The sequence below is a fragment of the Erythrolamprus reginae genome, chromosome 2, assembly GCF_031021105.1.
Source record: "Erythrolamprus reginae isolate rEryReg1 chromosome 2, rEryReg1.hap1, whole genome shotgun sequence".
Lineage (NCBI taxonomy): Eukaryota > Metazoa > Chordata > Lepidosauria > Squamata > Dipsadidae > Erythrolamprus > Erythrolamprus reginae.
The window spans coordinates 287,850,854-287,871,387 of NC_091951.1; the positions used below are offsets into that span (position 1 = coordinate 287,850,854).

Genomic DNA, 20,534 nt, shown 5'->3' on the forward strand with positions numbered 1-20,534 from the left:
TTTCAATGAATTTCAATTCAACTGAACTCAGCTAATTATTAAGGTTAAATTTTATTTTAATAACAATATTTTTAAATATTTATTTATTCATTTATTTGTTATATTTACAGCCTGCTCCAATTAATAAGGATTCTGGAGAGGCCATAAGTCTTTAAGTAACTTAAATTTTCAATTTAAGATACAATTAAAAATAATATACTATAAAGTAATACTTTTAAATCAATATCTGTTGTTGTTGATCTTAAACATTCCAGTATCATCTGTCCTAATAACTTAAAATCAGGCCAGGTATAATGCTTTATTTAAAATTTTAAAAGCTTGTATATGTAAGTAAATTTTCACCTTAACTAGTAAAAGCCTCAGGTTTATGAGACCTAGAGACCGTTAGATTATTTATCAATGACTAAGACTGAATTTATGAATATCCAGGCAACATACATATTTTTATTATTATTTGTCACACAGCCAACCAGATGTTCAGATGGAATTTGGCATTTCTGTCATATAATCAGTCTACATCTATTTGCAGGTCTTTATATTTTGTGATTTTTCTTCTATCCTGCTGCTTCAGGTACTACCCTGTCCACTATACAGTACATATTTTTTGTATGTCTTGTTATAACTCAGGCAGGGATGGGCCACATGTCCAGAACACCGTTCCGGTGGCAGAAACGGAGCGTGTAGCCTCACGCATGTTCCTGCACTCCCACCCCATTCTGGTGGCACTGGGAATGGTGGCCCGCCACTGATCTCAGGTGTTATGTGGCAAGTACTTATGACCAAGAGATGGTTCTGATAATGGAATGCGGGCAAGAATAGCTACTTGTGGATTCAGCTCTGATCTGACCTCAAGAATTAAAAGTATCAAATTAAACCAATCATCACTTATATATACAAGATATGGATTCTCTTGCAATGAAGGAAAATCACTACAACAATGTTCTTGGTATACGTAGATGGTATAGAGGAGAGACTGAAAATAAAAGCTTTTATTGCAAGACATGGCCAAGTAGTGATCAGTTCACAGACTGATGTTCTAAGGCACAGTTTTAAACACAGTTACTTGTAAATCTCTTCTTATCAGTAAAATAATCTGCCTTTCTGCTGCTTCAAACAAAAAAAAACTATTGTAAAGAAACAAAGTATCTATATGTTCTATATTGGAGTATACATTAGTTCTAAACTGAAATAATTCAGCTGCTGAAATTCTTGTAATGCTTTTCAGCTCAATGCATCATGTAAGGGAAAACTGAGAATTTTTCACGGCAGAATTATTTTTGGTTGAGTTAGCTGCCAAGACTCTAGCATTTTATGGGACTTTCTCTCCCTTGAGATGGATTCAACCCCCAGGTTAACATTTTGTAAGCAAGGTTATATTGTTCAGGAATCTTTTGGATTGCGACGGTCCTAAGTGTTCATCCCTCTATAATTAATTTTGGAGTTTATGATTATGCATTTTTATTTTGTGTCTTGCTGTGTGATAACTAGATAACTTCTCTAGTTGGGAGCAGGTTATAAAGTAAGTAAGTAAGTAAGTAAGTAAGTAAGTAAGTAAGTAAGTAAGTAAGTAAGTAAGTAAGTAAGTAAGTAAATAAATAAATAAATAAATAAGATAGAAAATAGGCAAATAAAACAGTCCTGCATAGTACACAATGTATACAAAACTAAAACATTCAGAATTCTCATCTGGAATCAGTTAATCGAAGAAAAAAGTTGCCCCATCAGGCAAAATAAATGAAAGCAGTGACTAATAAACAAATCAGATGTAATGAAATTTCCCTTCCAAAAGGATTTTCACCAAATCCATGCAGTGAAAATATATTATCTCTCCCCCCGCCCCAATCTATTGACAGAAGTTGTTTTGTCTGTAGACAGATTTCACAGGAACAGAATGCCTAAAATCTTGGCATGAGCTTCAGAATCACTAATATACAAGTGGAAAAAATGCAATGTACCTGGTAATTAATATAGCTGCATCCACTGGTGACACATTTTCATTCCAGCTTGTTGACATTTCTAAATGTATGTCATTTTTTCCCCCAAATTCTTCATGTTGCCATTTACAAAAGCTCTCCAGCATTTTTTCACCATGATGTCCAATATACATCTCTGCCTGAAAATTATTATAAATAGTTTAAGATAATATACCTTAAATGATACTTCCAAAAAGTTTTGGAACAAAGTTCCAGAAAGAATATTGTTGTATTGCATTCACAACAATACTATTTTCTTCTCCAGTCTTTTACTGTATAGAAGTTTGGGAGTTCTGAAAATTCTCAGAATTCTGGTAGAAAATGCAAAGAGTCAGAGGACCCAAGAATATCAATCTAAAGTTAGGTAAATCTAAATCCTATGTTTAAATTTTCTATTGTTGAAATATTTTGATTTGCTGAGCATACCTTGATCAACAAAATCAAACTATGTAGAAGACTGTTTAACCTTAATTTATTAATTCATTAATTTATCCTAAATATATTAATTCTATTTATCTTTGCACTTCTCACAGTCGCTCACACCCTCACGTCTTGACTATTGCAAAGTACTCTATGTGGGGCTACCCTTGAAAAGTATTCAGAGACTACAATGGGTCCAGAACACAGACGTGCGAGCTGTTGTGGTTGTGCGTAGATACACCCACATCACACCAACCCTCCACAAGCTGCACTGGCTCCCAAATGGTCTCCAGGCATAATTCAAAGTGTTAGTTATCACCTTTAAAGCCCTACATGGCTTAGGGCCAGATTACTTATGGGACCACCTTCTGTTGCACACCTCCCAGTGACTGATTAGGCCCCACATGGTTGGCCTTCTCAGGGTCCCATCGCCCAAACAATGTCAGTTGGCGGGGCCATGTGGGAGAGCCTTCTCTGTGGTGGTTCTGGCTCTATGAATCCACACAGTCCTCCTGGTCTTCTGGAAGGCCATGAAAACTTGGCTTTGCCAGCAGGCCTGGGGCCAATGAGCTATACCATCTAGCTCCGGCCATTGATATGAATAATCTATTTTGGTTTTTTTTAAATAGTTTTTATATTGTTTTAAAATGTTGTGCGCTGCCCATAGTCTGGTAGGAGCTGGGCTGCTTATAAATTAAATTAAATTAAATTAAGTTAAGTTAAGTTAAGTTAAGTTAAGTTAAGTTAAGTTAAGTTAAGTTAAATTAAATTAAATTAAATTAAATTAAATTGTTAAGTTAAATTATTAAATTATTAAATTATTAAATTATTAAATTATTAAATTATTACATTATTACATTATTAAATTAAATTATTTTGTAAACTCAAGAGATTGATGAGTTATTGTTGAATGGCATTATGCCCATTCCTACTTACACTACAAAGACCATCCCATGAAGTTGTCTGGCCTAAAATAGAGTGATTATCCCCAAAGTTGCTCATCTAGCATCTTGTTGAAGGAAGGAACAGAACTGATTGTCTCCTGATTTTTAGTTGAGCACCTTAACCATGATATCAAACTGGCTTTTATCCCAAAGGTGTTTTTTCAAGAGGCAACTGGACTTAATCTGGTTTTTCTCTGAAGATGTTTTGCTTCTCATCCAAGCTTTTTCACCTCTGACTGGATGGTGAAGAACAGAAGGATGTATACATTTCCCACCATTCAGTCAGAGCTGAAGAAGCTTCTTGGATGAGAAGCGAAACATCTTCAAAGAAAAACCAGAAAGTCAAGTCCAGTTGCCCACTTGAAAAAACACCTTTGCAACAATCATGACTTGGATGACTGAAGAATCCCCATAGCCAACTGGCTTTTATATTATTATATTTTATATAACAGATTTAAGTGTATTTTTTGGAAGTTCAAAAGAATTTGTGTTTGTTTCAGCAGACAGGCAATTAATATTACCTATTTATGTAATATTGAGGGGGCCGATCGAAAAGAAAATATCATGTCATAATTGAATGCTCAGATATATTTAAAATGGAATAGTCCTTCATTCAGTATAATAAAAATAAAAATAAAAAACAACTGAACATATTTAATCATTAGATTTAACCATTAGATTGGGGCATTTTGAATGGCTGAAATGGCCGTTAAGTTCACAATCAAGCCTCTTTTTCTGTATTTACTTTGTTCAAACTAGCTGTAATAAATCTCTTCAGAGCTTTCATTCAAATCATTTCTAATTTTTCTTCCTAGCAACAAATGAAGGGTCACAATCCAGGTTCAGATTGCTATCATCTGAAACGGTGACATGCAAAGCATTAAGATAAAGCTTCAGGGAAGGAGCATCTTTTCTCCTTACTCAAACATTTTCTACCCACCCTCATTCCTACCATCTCTGCATGGTCAAACAGTGAAAGTAGTCTTAGACTTAACCCTATCTTGTACAAAGTTTTCCTAGAGGAAAAAAAAGGAAGCCTTTCAATAATAGGGGGGGGGGGCATATCCCTGAAGGAAAAAGTTTTTTTAAAAATATATATATATACAAACATATATTGACAATAGGAAATCTCAAATCACACTTTCGAACTTACTTAATTAATGAATTACTTGTTAGATTTCTAAACCGCCCAACTCCTTCCGGACTCTGGGCGCTATACAACAATTTTAAAAAATGGAAGGCTAGGAGGGTGGGGGGCAGTGCAAATCTCCAGGGGCAGTTGGTTCCAAAGAGACAGAGTCATCACAGAGAAGGCCCTCCCACATGACCCCACAAACCGACACTGTCTAGTTGATGGGTCCTGGAGAAGGCCAACCCTGTGGGCCCTAATCAGTCGCTGGGAAGTAAGCTGTAAGAGGCGGTCCTGTAAGTAGTCTGGCCCTAAGCCATGTAGGTCTTTATAGGTTTATTAGTAACACCTTAAATTGTGTCCGGAGACCAATTGGGACCCAGTGCAGCTTGTGGAGTGTTGGTGTCAGGTGGGTGTATCTAAGCACACCCACAACAGCTCGCACGGCTGCATTCTGGAGTAATTATAGTCTCTGAATGCTCCAAACTGCAAGAAAATCATAACAGACTAACTCTGCAGGGTCCCAAGAAAGAAGGGACTGTTTCTGGAACATCAGTTAAATTGGATGGTTTTTGTACAGCTGTAATTGATATATTATTCCATCAATCAGAACAAAAAGCTAACTCAAAATGAGAATTGACTGATTTAAATTACTGAATGTGAAAGATGGGTCGAACAGTGATGTCAAGGTTATTATTCAACATTAATATTGCATCAGGTCCTAGTAAATGCAATCATGCTATGAAATTTTCCCCCTTTTGACCCTCTCTCAAATTGCTTAAAGGCAAAACAGTGTTTTTATTCTTTAGGAAATGTCAGCAATCTATGATTTCCCTTTTGATTTCAGTTTTATTTTAGGCCATTGTCAGTTGCAGGTTCTTGCATCAATGTTTGGGTTTTTTTAGTGTACATGGAAGAAATAAATATGGTACTTTCTTACTGGAGTTTCATGAAGCAGAACAAGCTTAGTCACCCTAAGGTTCATTTGAACTCCAAGGCTCTTGTGCTGGAAAAGATTAAATACCTGAAAACAAAAGAAATATAGTGATGTAAAATTAATAATATGACAAATCACAGATTATTTGAGGCATCTTCTTAAAAGTCTGTGGAATACTGAGTTGTTTTCAATGTTTTCCCAAATAATTACATGACAATCTATTCAGGACACAGAGGATTCAACACAAAACATGTCTAGCTTGTGTTTGTCATATTTCCTTCATATATTAAGTCTGTTGGCAGTGTGACATTAGTACCATCAGCACCTCAGTTCAGTTTCATTATATTCTTATAAAAAAATATATAGAATTTTATATTTGCAATAGTAGAACAAGATACTGGATTCAATTTTTTGTCACTATACATCGCAATAATAATGAGTCTGGATAGTAGGAGAAAAAACCTGGTTATTTTTTATGATCTATACATTTCAAACTAATAATGGACTTTATGAGATGACTTTGTGCTGGATCTTGTCTTAGTGTCAATGTTAAAGTACTAGCTATGAATCTCCTCTTTTCTAATCCCACTAGCTCATTATTAGGTTATATTTTCTATTTTGTGTGAGTTATATTTGCACGGGTTCATCTGGTGCACCAATTGCGACCCTACTTGGATCAGAAGGCTCTCCGCACAGTCACTCATGCCCTTATCACCTCATGGTTGGATTACTGCAACACAGTCTACATGGGGCTACCCCAGAAGAGCATTCAGAGACTACAATTGGTCCAGAATGCAGCTGTGTGAGTGGTTGTGGGTGTACCCTCACATTACACCAATCCTCTGTGAGTTGCACTGGCTACCTATTGGTCTCCGGGCTCAATTCAAGGAGTTATTACCTTTAAAGCCCTATATGGCTCAGGGCTAGGTTATCTCCAAGAATGCCTTCTACCTCATAGTTTCCTGTGATCAGTAGGATCCCACAGAGCTGGTCTCCTCCAGGTCCAGTCAGCTAAACAAGTGTTGGCTGGTGGCCCTATGGGGAAGGGCCTTCTCTATGGCTTCCCTGGCTCTCTGGAACCAACTACCCCCTGACTGCCCCCAAAAGCATTGAACACTGCCCCCACTCTATTGGCCTTCCAAAAAGCATTGAAGCCCTGGGTTTTCTGGCAGGCTTGGCTGTTTCTCAATTTTACAAGGTCTGGCCTTGAATGATATGTATGCATATGATTTTTATCTGGTTTTTCCTTAATCTTTTATGATGTTTTAAAATGTATTTTATATCCTGTTGTAAGCATAGAAATAAAATAAAATAAATTTAAACTTTAAAGTATTATTTTGCTGAAAAGATCTATATTTTTTTACCATATTTAAAATAGTTAAGATAAATCTCCTAGCAGCATCTGCTCCATGATAGGAAACCATTGCTGGATCTGCAATTACTACAGTCTCCACATTATATTCTTGAGGTAATTTATAGGAATATCTCTTTCCTCGTCCATTTTCTGCGCCTTTTTGACCCCTTACTCTTCTTTTTTCTGCAACAGAAACAATAGAATTAGTAGTTGGAATAGTGGAATAAAACCCAAGGAGGGCCAAGTTTAAAATGATATTTAAGCATGGAACATTATATTATTTTAAATTATTACAGCTTGAAACCAAGTTTTCTCAAATAAATTATTTTTTAAATGGAGCAACTTTGAATTCCATACAAAAAGTGTAGTATAGAGCCAATTACTAATTTATTATTTAGTAACAATTCTTTTAGATTTTGGATCAGACGTTTTCTCAAACTTTGCTGGTAGTGGTACAAATGACAACAGAAATGTAAGTGGTAGATTGTAGTAATATAATAGAATGTAAAAAATATATTTTTTATTTTATTTTCTTAGATAGTCTACTTACAGGACATATCTGAGTTAAGCCATCATCATAGTTTTACATAGTTGTACTGAAACAATGGCAAAATATAAGACTAGTAAAGCTAGCTTTCAAAGAAGTACAATTAGATAACACAAGTCCTATTCAGGTTTTGAGCATACATTTTAACTGATAAATACAGCTTGAAAACCTCAAGAAAAATCTTGACCAGAAGAAAGTTGTAAAATCAGAAAAGAGACTAGTCCCATTCTAAAAGGGAGTTAGCAAATTATTTGTTCTATTAAAATCCTAGCACAACATTGCTTGGTTGTCTTACTATCTTCAATTAACTTTAATTCCAAGTAAAATAAGTTTTATCCTTTGTTTATAAATGGAGGCAAATGATGTATGCTTAACAAAACAGATCCAAATAACCATTACTGAAATAGATGAAGATTTGTTTAACTTTCTACCAGTAGATCAGAATTCTCAGCCTCATCAAATATTCCTAGAATTAATGGTAAATATGCTTATTTGCAATCTTGAAAGTTGAAGTCCATCACTTATGAAAGGCACCAAGCTGGAAAAGACTGATTTTAGGAGAAGATAATAGGAAACTCCTATAAAAGGAGTCAGCCAAAAAGAAAATGATAGATGAAGGTTTATATAAAGTATATATTAAATTAAAATATATTAATAGAAATTACATTACCAGAAAAAACACCACAGTATTGACTATGAGAGGTGGATTTTTCAGAGGGTCTTTCATGTATGGATCTTTTACGTCTGCATACACGATGCGCTTGACCTATCACAGCCAAACTATGATTGAATGGCTCAATAAATATGAAGTTGTCATTCATCTGCAAAAAACCAATCTGCAGGAAAAGCAAAAACAACAAATTAACAAGATCTCATCATGCTATATATATAAAAAATTAAAATTATGTTTTAAGAATTGTAGCTATACTCTACCAAGTGACACTATGTTGTGAATGTTCTGTTTTACGAGCTGATCCAACAAAATCGGGCGCCATAGCTTTTTGGAAAATATGAAAATATTAACTCCTTCATTTTAAAACACTGAAGAGTTTCACTTCTTTTCAAGAAATGTGTTATGTGTTTAATGTGTTTAATGTTTTGAAAAAGAAATCAACTAAGAAAGCAGCCCAACATTTTTCTAAAGAATAACACACTTCAAATTTCTGGGTTAGACTATGATTGGATTAGATGCCCATAGCTATTTATGTATATATGCACACATAGATACACAGAGGGAGAGAACCTGCCTCAAATGATATTTTCCATGTAGAAATGCTCTTTATATGAGGAAAATCACTGCAAGCAAATTTCTGTAAACCTTAATTACATTTAATTTGTTTACATAGGATTCTAAATTTGAAAATTTCTTTACTGATGGTAAAAAAAAAGTACTAACACCATAGTTTATTTATTTTGTCCAATACATAATACACATTGAAGAGAATAGATATGTAATAATAGAAATAACGAAAAGAATAGAAGAAAAGATATAAAAGTATAGGTGAACATATTTGAAAGGAAGAAAAGATAAATGAGATAAGGAGAGACAATTGGACAGGGGACGGAAGGCACACTGGTGCAACTTATGCACGCCCCTTACTGACCTCTAAGGAACCTGGAGAGGTCAATCGTGGATAGTCTAAGGGAAAAATGTTGGGGGTTAGGGGTTGACACTACTGAGTCAGGTAATGAGTTCCACACTTCAACAACTCGGTTGCTGAAGTCATATTTTTTTACAGTCAAGTTTGGATCGGTTAATATTAAGTTTGAATCTGTTGCGTGCTCTTGTGCTGTTGCGATTGAAGCTGAAGTAGTCATTGACAGGTAGAACGTTGCAGCATATGATCTTGTGGGCAATACTTAGATCGTGTTTTAGGCGATGTAGTTCTAAGCTTTTGAGACCTATGATTGATAGTCTGCTTTATATGTACATTTTTTATATATGTATATTTTATACATATACATTTATATAATATAATAATTATATGTATACAGTATTTTCCATTTCCAAGGCAAAATATACAGTTGTAGAATACATTTTAGATAAAAATCTGAAATCTTAATGAAATAGAGAGAGATTCATTCATTTCCACTAATAATTTTTATAATGTTACAAACTTTACTGCTGGATCATATGTAAATATATCCCATTCTAAAGTAGTATCTTAATATCAACACCGACCAGAGAAATGGCCCCAGTAAGGTCATCAAAAGCACATCAGGGAATTGCTCTTTTCTCATTTCCCCAATATTTGATGATCAGAGGTATAGACTCCTGCTTTATGATTTTAAACAAAATATTTTTAAAAAAATTACGTACATAAACTAATGGCAACTCTTGTAGCAAATACCATGCATTAATTAAATATCTGAAGAAGGTTTCTTTGTTTTGAATTTTCTACTAACCATTTAGTTGACACTTTTCAATAAATGTAAAAGAGAGAAACTACTCTGTATCCATTATCTCCACATTATACAGTTTTTGTTGTCTTCTATTTTTATAAATGAAAAGAAACATAACATGTTTTACTCTTTCTACTTGTAGAAGATTATCCCAACAGTGCTTTTAGGGTTTTTTTTTTATCTGGACATTTTCTACTAATCCAACGGGTATTGTATTTGGTATAGCTGAGTTTGCACAAGCAAGATTCAGGTTCAAATTCCTGCTCAAAACTCACTGGGTGGCCTCTGACAAATCACTTGATCTTAGTCTCAGTATCTGATTGAATCACTGGAAAGTAATGAATGTTTTAACATTATAAACAACAAAGATAAAACATGTGTTATAGAAAAAAAAGATGTCTCCTTATTTTTACTTAAAGGGGAAAATTGCTTTTATTGTCTTAAGGAAACATTGCATATGGCAAACTACCAATGAAGAAAAAGATAAAACTGTAAAATTTAACTGTGTTAACATAGTCATGGTTGATGCTGTATTTCCCCAGTTGTTCTTTAAAAAAACAGTAAAATCACATTTAAGATCCATATTTATCTTTCTACCAACCTATCTCCATTCATAATGTTATGGCAGTAGCAAAAGAAGGCATTCGTGTTTTATCTAAATCATTCCAAACAAAGCACCCAGAAGATAAAGTGAACACAAACCATACACTCTAACGAAATAGTCAAGATTCAGCCAACTTTCCTCATATATATAATAAAAACAATAATGCTGCTCTGTAACATTTGAGAAGATTAAAGGAAACTACATATAAATGGTAATCAGTACCCTCTGTATTTCATTAACTTACGTTCCTGAATTACTTGCTGTATTGCATTTGCAAATGTTCTGTCCATCGGATCATGTCTTTTCTCATACTCTTGAATAAAGATAATGCATTGTATCTTATCCATATTAGCTCCCTGCTTAAAAGACTGGGAATTTTTCCACTGACTACACGCAATAAATTCAATCCATCCCAAAGTTCATATTAAATGAGGCCACCATAAATACAAGAACATATGCAGTCTATTCAGCCAATTCTCCTAGAACCAGGACAGCCTGGTTCATTTCTGTCTAAACTTTCTTCTAACATTCACATTTTCTTTTTTAAGATGCAAATAAATGAGCATTCTAGTATGTAAATGTACTCATTTACTTTTAAGAGGGAGCAAGTGTAAAATGAAATGAAATCAAACAAAAATAGTATTCAGATTCATCTGCCATTCTATATTATACAGAGTTGCCCTAGAAAGTAATGCACCACATTTTTTTCTTCAACAATTATTTATTGAACACAATGAAACTTACACACAAGAAAGAATTATATTTCTTCTGCATTCCTTATTTCTCCATGTAATCTCCGTACTGTTCTATGGCCTTCCTCCGGCAAGACACAAGGGCATGTATGCCCTGTCAGTAGCCCTCCTTGTTCTAATGGCCTCTGTGCCCAGTGACTAACTGTACTTCTGTCGAATGCAGATTCTCCATAAAGTGTAGCCAAACATTTGTGAATGTTTCAACAGTTTCTTTCTCCGTAGTGAGAAATTCAATGACGACACACTGCTTGTTAACATACATCAATTACAGATACCATTTCAAACCACTGCTGCAGCTACGCTATCTGTCTGAAGAAAAGCAAAATTTATACACACACTCCTGACAATTCAAATACAGTGGTACCCTTGTCATATGAACCCCTTGTCATACGAACTTTTCCAGATACGAAACCCGGGGTTTGGAAATTTTTTTGCCTCTTCTTACGAACTTTTTTCACCTTACGAACCCACCGTCGCTGCTGGGATGCCCCACCTCCAGACTTCTGTTGCAAGCGAAGTGCCCATTTTTGCGATCCTGGATTCCCCTGAGGCTCCCCTCCATGGGAAACCCCACCTCCTGACTTCTGCGTTTTTGTATTGCTGTAGGGAAATCCCAGGAGGGGAATCCAGAATCACAAAAACGGGCGCTCCCGGTGGCAATGGAAATCCGGAAGTGGGGTTTTCCAGCAAGGAAGCCTCAGCGAAATCACATCATCGCAAAAACACGGAAGTCCTCAAAACCTCACCTCCGGACTTCTGTGTTTTTGCGATGGTGCAATTTCGCTGAGGCTTCCCTTGCTGGGAAACCCCAACTCTGGACTTCCGTTGCCAGCAGAGTGCCCATTTTTGCGATCCTGGGATTCCCCTCCTGGGATTTCCCTATGGAGGGGGAGCCTCAGAGCAGCCGCTGCTGGATGCCCCGAAGCGCTGGAATTTCCCTGGGAATCCACGCCTCTGAACTTCCATTGCCAGCCAAAGCCCCCCTTTCTTGCATTGCTGGGATTTCCCTGAGGCTCCTCTTCCTGGGATTCTTTTCATTTTTGCCAGCACTGCTTTGAATCCCAGTGACAAACTCCCCCCTTCCAAACTGCATGGGGAAAATGAGCAGAGTGGGGTGGGCAAAAAACGGGAGGGAAAGACTCATAGAACTCAAGAGAGGAGAAAGGTGTGGGGGAAATGAGCAGAGTGGGTGGGGACAAAAACAGGAGGGAAAGACCCATGGAACTCAAGAGAGGAGAAAGGTGTAGGGGAGATGAGCAGTGGGGGGGGGACAAAAACGGGAGGGAAAGACTCATGGAGCTCAAGAGAAGCTCTTTTCGCCTTGCTTTGTTGGGACTGCCGCCCTCTTGCCACGTCTCGCTGTCCCTCCCCCTACTCCGTTCACCTCAGCTTCGTCTGCCCACCGCTTTTTTTTAAAAAAAAACCTTAATATTTTGGATTTCCTAATGGGCTTACACGTATTATTGGCCTTTAACATTGATTCCTATGGGAAACATTGTTTCATCTTATGAACTTTTCACCTTACGAACCTTGTCCCACGGAACCAATTAAGTTCGTAAGACAAGGTATTATTGTAATGTATATCTAAAGTTTCACATTCATAACTTTACTGTAGGCTGAGAAAAAAAATGTGGTGCATTGCTTTCTGGGCAACCCTTGTAGATCTCTCAAATTACATCTTTTATATATTATACCATAAACTCCATTTAGAAGAAAGGTATGTCTCTTTAATTTAAATGTATTTCATTGACCTAATTTATCTCATTTCTGTAATTACATAACCTGATACTTGCATGTCATCTGTCAAATTAAATCTATATCAAATTATTTCATCACTACTGCTCTATAATTATACAAGTGATGAAAATTGATGGGAAAAAATGATCAAAAAATTATTCAATTATTTAAATGACCTTAAATTGTCACAAATGACATACATCAAATTAATTCTCCAAAATATTTCAGGAACAATGGACTTTATTCTTTTCAGGTAATGTTCAGTATAAAATTTTATTCATTGAGGTTAAGCTTAAGGCAATCCACTGAATCAAACTTTTACTGTATATGAAATATTTTATAATATAATTTTCTTCTCAGTAAATTGAACCTTCTTTCAGCTTTGTTCACATTCACATTCATTTACTCTAGAGTGGTATTTTAGTGTTATTCCTTGTTCATCAGTTAATTTTGCCTATAATACTAGGAGTAAACGGACTGATCACAGACGCATATAGTAGAGAGATAGTAAATATGCCTTTTTAATGGAGAAAAATTATTTGAAAATAATTATTTATCTTATTGTCATGTTAAAAGTTCATATATCAGTTCCTATATGATTAATCTTAATCCCTTTTCTATTTTGTCACACACTGAAGATTAAGCAAGTATTTTAGCAATCTCTATTTTATAATATTGTCTCAAAATTCTTCATACATACCTTTCCTAACTAACCTGATACTATCAATTCAGGTTCAGACATTTGAATATTTGCTTCCTTTCTGTTACTTAATGATTCCAATTAAGTTTTTCATCTTTCAAAGTTGCATCCAATCTATAACTGAAATGTATGGCTGAATGGTGGAGCTCTTTAAAATACTTGTGTTACCTTTGCATATTTGGGGGGGAAATTTGCAAAATTATGGTCTAGTCCAGTGATGGCGAACCTATGGCACATGTGGCACACGGAGCCATATCTGCTGGCACGCGAGCTGTTTCCCCTAGCTCAATTCAACGTGCAGGTGTGTACCAGTTCCAGCCAGCTGATTCTTGCCTGCACAGAGCCTCTGGAGGGATGGGGAAGGGCATTTTTACCTTCCCCTGGCTCCAGGGAAACCTTTGGAGCCTGGGGATGGTGAAACACAAGCCTATTGGGCACACCAGAAACAGGGAAAACAGGCCGTTTCCCGGCCTCCAGAGGGCGTCCGGGGTGGAGTGGGGGAAACTGTTCTTGCCTTCCCGAGGCATTTAATTATGGGTGTGGGCACTCATGCATGTGCAATAGCATACACACATGCTCTTTCGGCACCTGAGGAAAAAAAGGTTGGCCATCACTGGTCTAGTCTTACAGGAAACAGATATTGATTTACATTTGACTACCAAAGAAAATGAATATTCATTCAATTTACAAAATCACCTGTAACTGTGGCTTGGCAGTGCATCAACTGGTAGTTTGGCTTAGCCATAGTTTAAACCAATCACAGTAATCACAAAAGGACATAAAATTTTAAGCTGAGAAAGAAAAACCATGCCACTCAGAACAATTATGAACAAATGAAGAGTATTATTTCCATATGGTCTACTTTAATGCAGTAGATAAGTAGTGTATTTTTTAAGGGAAGAAAAAATGGTCAAAAATATAAATTTTTAATTTTTTAAATTTTTAATTGTACTATTGTCTTTATTGTTATTAATATTTTTATATACAGTATATATTTTCCTTCTCCAGTTGCATGAATATTAGAAACAAGAAGTACTTTGATTTCTGGGTATTTATTGCTCGAAGGGTAATGTAATAGAATCTTGAAAGCTTGTCAAAACAATCCTTCCATTCAAATTATATCTACCATATGTAAGGCAGAACTGTTTTGTATTTCATTCTCATGCTTTCCTCCTTCTGTGGGCTGAGGTGTCTTTTTTCAAAATGTCCCTGTTTCCTATTCCTATTCCCTTTTGTTAGATATTCTATCACAAATCTTTAGGGCCCTCATTGAAGCCAATAAATCTTTTGAAAGGTATGTTTACAAATTAAGCCATTCCATTAGCTAAGGTGCTTATCACTAAAACAACCCCTTGAGGTGAAGATATTAACAAACAATACAGTCTCTTGCTGCATATATTGTATTTACAATTAGAGCAGCTTCCAGTTTTTAAGGCAAGGCAGCTTCTTACTAGCCCTGTTGAACCTATCCAACTAAGGTAGAGACCAACGACTGACCCTTTTCCCATATGGGGGGCTTCTCATAGTTCTCCTTCTGAACTACAGTAGCTGGCTTGTCACAATACTCATCTAATTTTGCCTCTGTTCTATAGTAACCGGTCATAAATTGCTGACTACCTGTATTATAGATTATGCAACATTCCAATACATGAAAGACTATATTGAAATAATTGTATATGATGCAAACCAAAACTCATATTAACTATGAATTTATATTATTTATTTATTTATTTATTTATTTATTTTCTATGCCACCCTTCTCAACTGACTCAGTAGCTTATCTTCTAACCAACTCTGGGCAATTTCAACTAAAAATTAAAATAATATATAAAATCATTATTAACACTCTAAACTAAACAGATGAAAACATTAAAATATTAAAAACAACAAAAATGCCAAATCAAGTTTCTAATGTTCAATAATCCAACCTTATCCAGCACTTGTGGGAAGTAGCAGGTTTTTCAAATCTTTATGGAAGCCTAAGAGGGTAGAGGGCTGCTAAACATTAGGGGGTAGAGTATTTCATAGGGCAGAGCGATGAAAAAGGCAAGCTTCCTAGCTCCCTTCAGATGGCAAAATTTAGGGGAAGGCACTAAGAATGTGCCTATCTTATATGACCTATGGGACTGGGGCAGAGGGGGTTTTCTCTTATCTGAATACCTGTGCATGTGCCCCCTCATGAGATTTTGCTTCCGCACCGGCGCAGAAAGCAGAAAAGTGCTGAAATCTTGTGAGGGGGACGCGCATGTGAGTGAGAAAAATTATGAAAATCGTGCACATGTGCATGTCCCCTCGTGAGATTTTGCTTCCACGCATGGAATTTTTTTTAAAAAGATGGCACTGCACAACAGACCAGTAAAGACAGCACCGTAGCCATCACACACAAATTGCGCAATCCGTGAGCCGCTACCAGAATGGAGCTCCGGGGTGTACCGGTAGCAACCCCACCCCCTGAAAGGGAGCATGTTCTGGAGAACCAGTAATGGAAATTTTTGAGTAGTTTGGAGAATGGGCAAATACCACCTCTGGCTGGCCCCAGAGTGGGGTGGGAAGTGGAGATTTCGCAATGTCCTTTCCCCAAGAGTGGGGAGGGAAATGGGGATTTGGCAGTACCCTTCCCTGGAATGGAGATTTGCAGCATCCTTCCCCTGCCACACCCATCAAGCCATGAACCACAGAACCGGTAGTAAAAAAAATTAGATTTCACCACGGCTATGGGACCATCTATTGGAAAGGTGATCCCATTAGATAACCTGGCTTTAAAGGCGATGATTATCACCTGACATTAAATCTGGATAGAAATTGGAAACCAGTGTAGTTCATGCAACAAATGAGCAAATCTATGGAGCCTCATTATTGGGCGGACTGCTGCATTCTGGGACTGGTTGAATTACTCACTCCAATATTAATATCAGACCAACAATCAGTAATAAACAGTACTGTACTTCAATTAAGGAAGTGCCAAACAAGCTAACAGTAAACAGCCCAAACAATCAACCACTAAGACCACTCCCACCAACACTGACAGGGCAAGTCCCTAGAACATAAACAGAGCAAACTCTACTCCTTACTAGCACTGATGATGTTAACCTGGTTTGGGAAATGAAATGTCTGTAAAGAAAAACACCCAACCAAGTCACAGAAACACTAAGGTCCCCTCATTTCAATCCTGAGTTAAAAATAAAATCTTGTGCAAAAATCTTACCTCTGATATTTTCAGAATCTGACCTTAAGGAGATTCATTCAGGAAATCTCCTGATTTCTGGCTAGGATGGTTGATCTCAAGGAAAAAGCAAGAGCAAAGTTTACTCTGTATTTCATTATTCACAAGATGGCCTTCACTATAGATGTTCTATATCATTGATGGCGAACCTATGGCACAGGTGCCCACAGGTGGAACCATATCTGCGGGCACGTAAGCTATTGCCCTAGCTCAGCTCCAACATGCATATGTGTGCTGGCCAGATGATTTTTTGGCTCACACAGGGGCTCTGGGAAGGTGTTTGTGGCTTCTAGAGTGCCTCCAGGAAGGGGGGCTGGATCCAGAGGGCTGTCCTGGATTTTTGGCTCAGGTGAGACCAAACTCTAGCAAAGCACAACCATTCTGGGGTTGAAAGAAACAAATATAGTGTTACCAGTCCCTTTACTCCAACAAAAAACTGTCTACTACTAATTTAACCCCTTTCAGAATCTACCCCCCCCAATAGTGGAATTTATCATATTCACTACAGGGGAACACACACACACACACACACACAAAAAGATACCACAGAAGTACTCCCAAAAGGAGAAGAACAATGGATTACAACTGTTTCTAATTACTCCTGTCTCCTGTAGCCATTACCCAGTGCAGAATTTTTTGAAATGTTTTGTAAAAAACCCATGTCTTCTTATATGTAAAATAATCCAGACCATAGATTTCTGCTCTAGACAATAAGGGTCAAATTCTTCTCTATACAATTGGGGTCAAAATCAATGAATTTCCTCTAAAGTACTACATATTAATAAAATGTAGTACAGTAATATTAATTATCATATAGCCAGGTACTTCTCATACCAACTTGCAACTTTAAAATGACATTCTTGCCTTCGAAGTTCATAAGAGAAGGATTTTTCTGTGTCTTTCAGGTCAATTGGGCAAAGAAAGAAGAGATGAAGTAGCTGGATATGGCTAAGGAAGTTTTCTTTAGTATGCACAATATTTTTCTGGCATATGACTCTGGTATTTCATAAAATGATGTATTTTCAAACTCACATGTCGATATATATAGTTCCTACTGGGGATCAGCTCATATGAATGAGATGCATTCTAGCAGAACTAAAAGTAATTCAGCCAAATCATATTGAGAAGTAGAGAATTTTGCCTCAATGGAAAGAAGATAAAATAGTATTTGTCAGGTCTGAATATACAACCATCCAAACTTTTGACCAGTGGGAATAAATCCTATATCATGACTGAGCAACAAAAAAAAAGTTCAGAAAACAGCTTAAATAGCCAACACCAAAATAAAGAAGACAGCTGCCTGAATATATTGTTTTTGTCAGGGAATTGTTTCACTTGCTTGTAAAATTTCCTGAGGCAAAAAATTAGACAACTGGCAGGTCTGTAGTGATTACACCAATATTCCAAAAGTCAGTTAAATTATAAACTTACCACAACAATGCCAATTTTATGTGGTGGTAATAACAAATGACAAGTGGCACAAGGAATGATTAGCACATGAATGTTTAACATTAGAAATAAACACACTTGTTCCTCTGATGCCAACTTACAGAGAGTCATTTGCAGACTATCTGTAGTCCAACCCTCAAGCAGTCTTATCCTGACTTGACCTAATTTTAGGTTGAAGATCTGTTAAGAATCCAAAAAAGCACAGCTGAGGTAATTAAACAAACTGTTGGAAGGCCATCACATTTTAAAGATGAAGTCACTTATGAAGTTGCTCAGGCACATTTCTAATGTTCTAAATATCAGATGCATTTAAAATACAAATTGTGATTTAAGGATTGGGTGAACCTCCCAAAAAGTGTCCAACATTTATTTATTTCAAACAATATTTAAAGAGACAAGGCATCCACCAATTAAAGTCAAAGAAATATAGCTATAATAGAAAGGAGCTTCATTAGTCAATTTTATAAAGTAAAAAGTACTGATTTTCTAGTGTATTTTATAATTGAAAATACTTAGTTGCTAAGCAAACATAAAAGATTTCCTCCTGATAGCTTTCATCAGAAAAAATGTTAAATAAGAAGTTATCATATTTTTCACTTGAAGTGAAAAGCCACAACAAACTTTGAATTTGCTATGCAGACATACAAATGTGAAATAATCAGATGTAAAGATGTAAGACGTCAACCTGTGTATTACATATTATATATTTATTAAATTTTTGTTTATTAAATTTATTTGCCACCCATCTAGCCACAAGGTGACCAGGTAGTTTACAAGGTTAAAAGCAATAAATCTATAAAATATGTACATGTACATGTATCTGTGTATGTATATGTTTATATCTACACACAGACAGACACACATACTTATACACATATGGAATTAAATTATAAATTGTTGCAAAAAATGGAGAAAGGATATGCAAAGGGTGAGGTTAGATCTGCTATTAGTCCATCACCCACAATGACAATTCCCCACATGGGTTCCCAAGCCAACCAGCAAGAGATAGGTTTGCAAGCCCTTAAAAAAGTTCAGTGGGGTGGAAGCAGATCTCACCCTGAGGATAGATGTTCCAAAGGGCAAGAACCAGACAGAGAAGAATTTCTGGATTTCATCAGCTGAAATTCCTTGACTGACAAGATCTGCAGCATGCCTTTTCTACCAGTGATGGTGGTGAAGGGTTCTAAGAGCCTAATTCAACATACAACTCTGACATCTCTGAAAATGTGCTTCTGTCATTAAATGGCTTTATTTATCAAAATATTTTTTAAGCCCTTTTAGATTAAATCATGTCAATTTTGTGTTTAATTTATTATAAAATAAACACCTAACAATTTAAATATTACCTTGATTTAGAAATTAGCTATGGCAAATGCATAGATTTTTATAATTGAGCAATAATTTATTTTAAAAAGAAAAATGTTATCAGAATAATTTACACAAAATTATCTTAATGTTCATATAATTTGGATATGATGATATAAAAAAAATAAAATGCTAACCTATTTTAATAGCCTCTTAAAATATTGGAGGAAAATGCTGCCACCATCTGAGCACATATATAAAAAATTAAAATAAAAAAATCATGAAATTAGTATGAATTCTGAAGATTATATTCCATTTTTTCCAAGAACTAAGTTAATTTTCCCTGCCCCCCAATACAGAAGCCTCTCTTTTCCTAATGGTCACAACTACAAGCTTCTAGACCTCTTTTTAATAATCTCCTGAACTCTCATTTGCCATATTGCCAAAATCTAATAAATAGCACAATTGATAAAAATCTGAAGAAGTACAGTATACAGTAAGTTCTAGAATAAATGGGGGATATTAAATTAACAGCTTAGTGTGAATAAAACCCCTACACCATTCCAACTTCATCCAAATAAATTATGTATTCAAGTCCATTTTACATTTCCCTAAAGTGTAAATAATATTTAACAGTTTACTTTAGGGAATACAGGTAGTCCTCGAAATACAATCACAATTGAGGACAACATTTCTGCTCCTAAGCAAGACAGTTTTAAGTGAATTTTATGTCCTTTCTTGCCACAGTAGTTAAGTGAATCACTGCAGTTGTTAATATGATTGTTAAGTGAATCTGGCTTCCCTATTAACTTTGCTTATCACTTTTGCAAAAGGTGATCACTTGACTCTGGGTTACTGCAACCCTCATAAATGTTATTCAGTTGCCAACTGTCTAAATTTTTGACCAGAGAGATGCCACAATGGTTGTAAGTGTTAAACTGCCATAAGTCACTTTTTTTTAGTGCCACTGTAACTTAAAACAGTCCACCAAGTGAACTATTTACTCTTTTTCTACACTGTATTAAACGTTGCTCATCTTGAAAATAGTTTAGCTTGT

The 20,534-nt window shown here is 35.9% G+C and overlaps 1 protein-coding gene across 1 annotated transcript in view; it reads right to left on the reverse strand.

Moving 5' to 3' along the window:
* ADAMTS19 (ADAM metallopeptidase with thrombospondin type 1 motif 19) overlaps nucleotides 1–20,534 on the reverse strand; it is a 108,455-nt gene that overhangs the window by 81,123 nt on the left and 6,798 nt on the right. The window contains exons 3-6 of the mRNA XM_070742839.1: nucleotides 7,975–8,140; nucleotides 6,768–6,940; nucleotides 5,407–5,490; nucleotides 1,956–2,113 (exon numbers count right to left, since the gene is read on the reverse strand). Coding sequence (XP_070598940.1) covers nucleotides 1,956–2,113; nucleotides 5,407–5,490; nucleotides 6,768–6,940; nucleotides 7,975–8,140 — 581 coding nt within the window. The remainder of the gene's footprint in view (nucleotides 1–1,955; nucleotides 2,114–5,406; nucleotides 5,491–6,767; nucleotides 6,941–7,974; nucleotides 8,141–20,534) is intronic.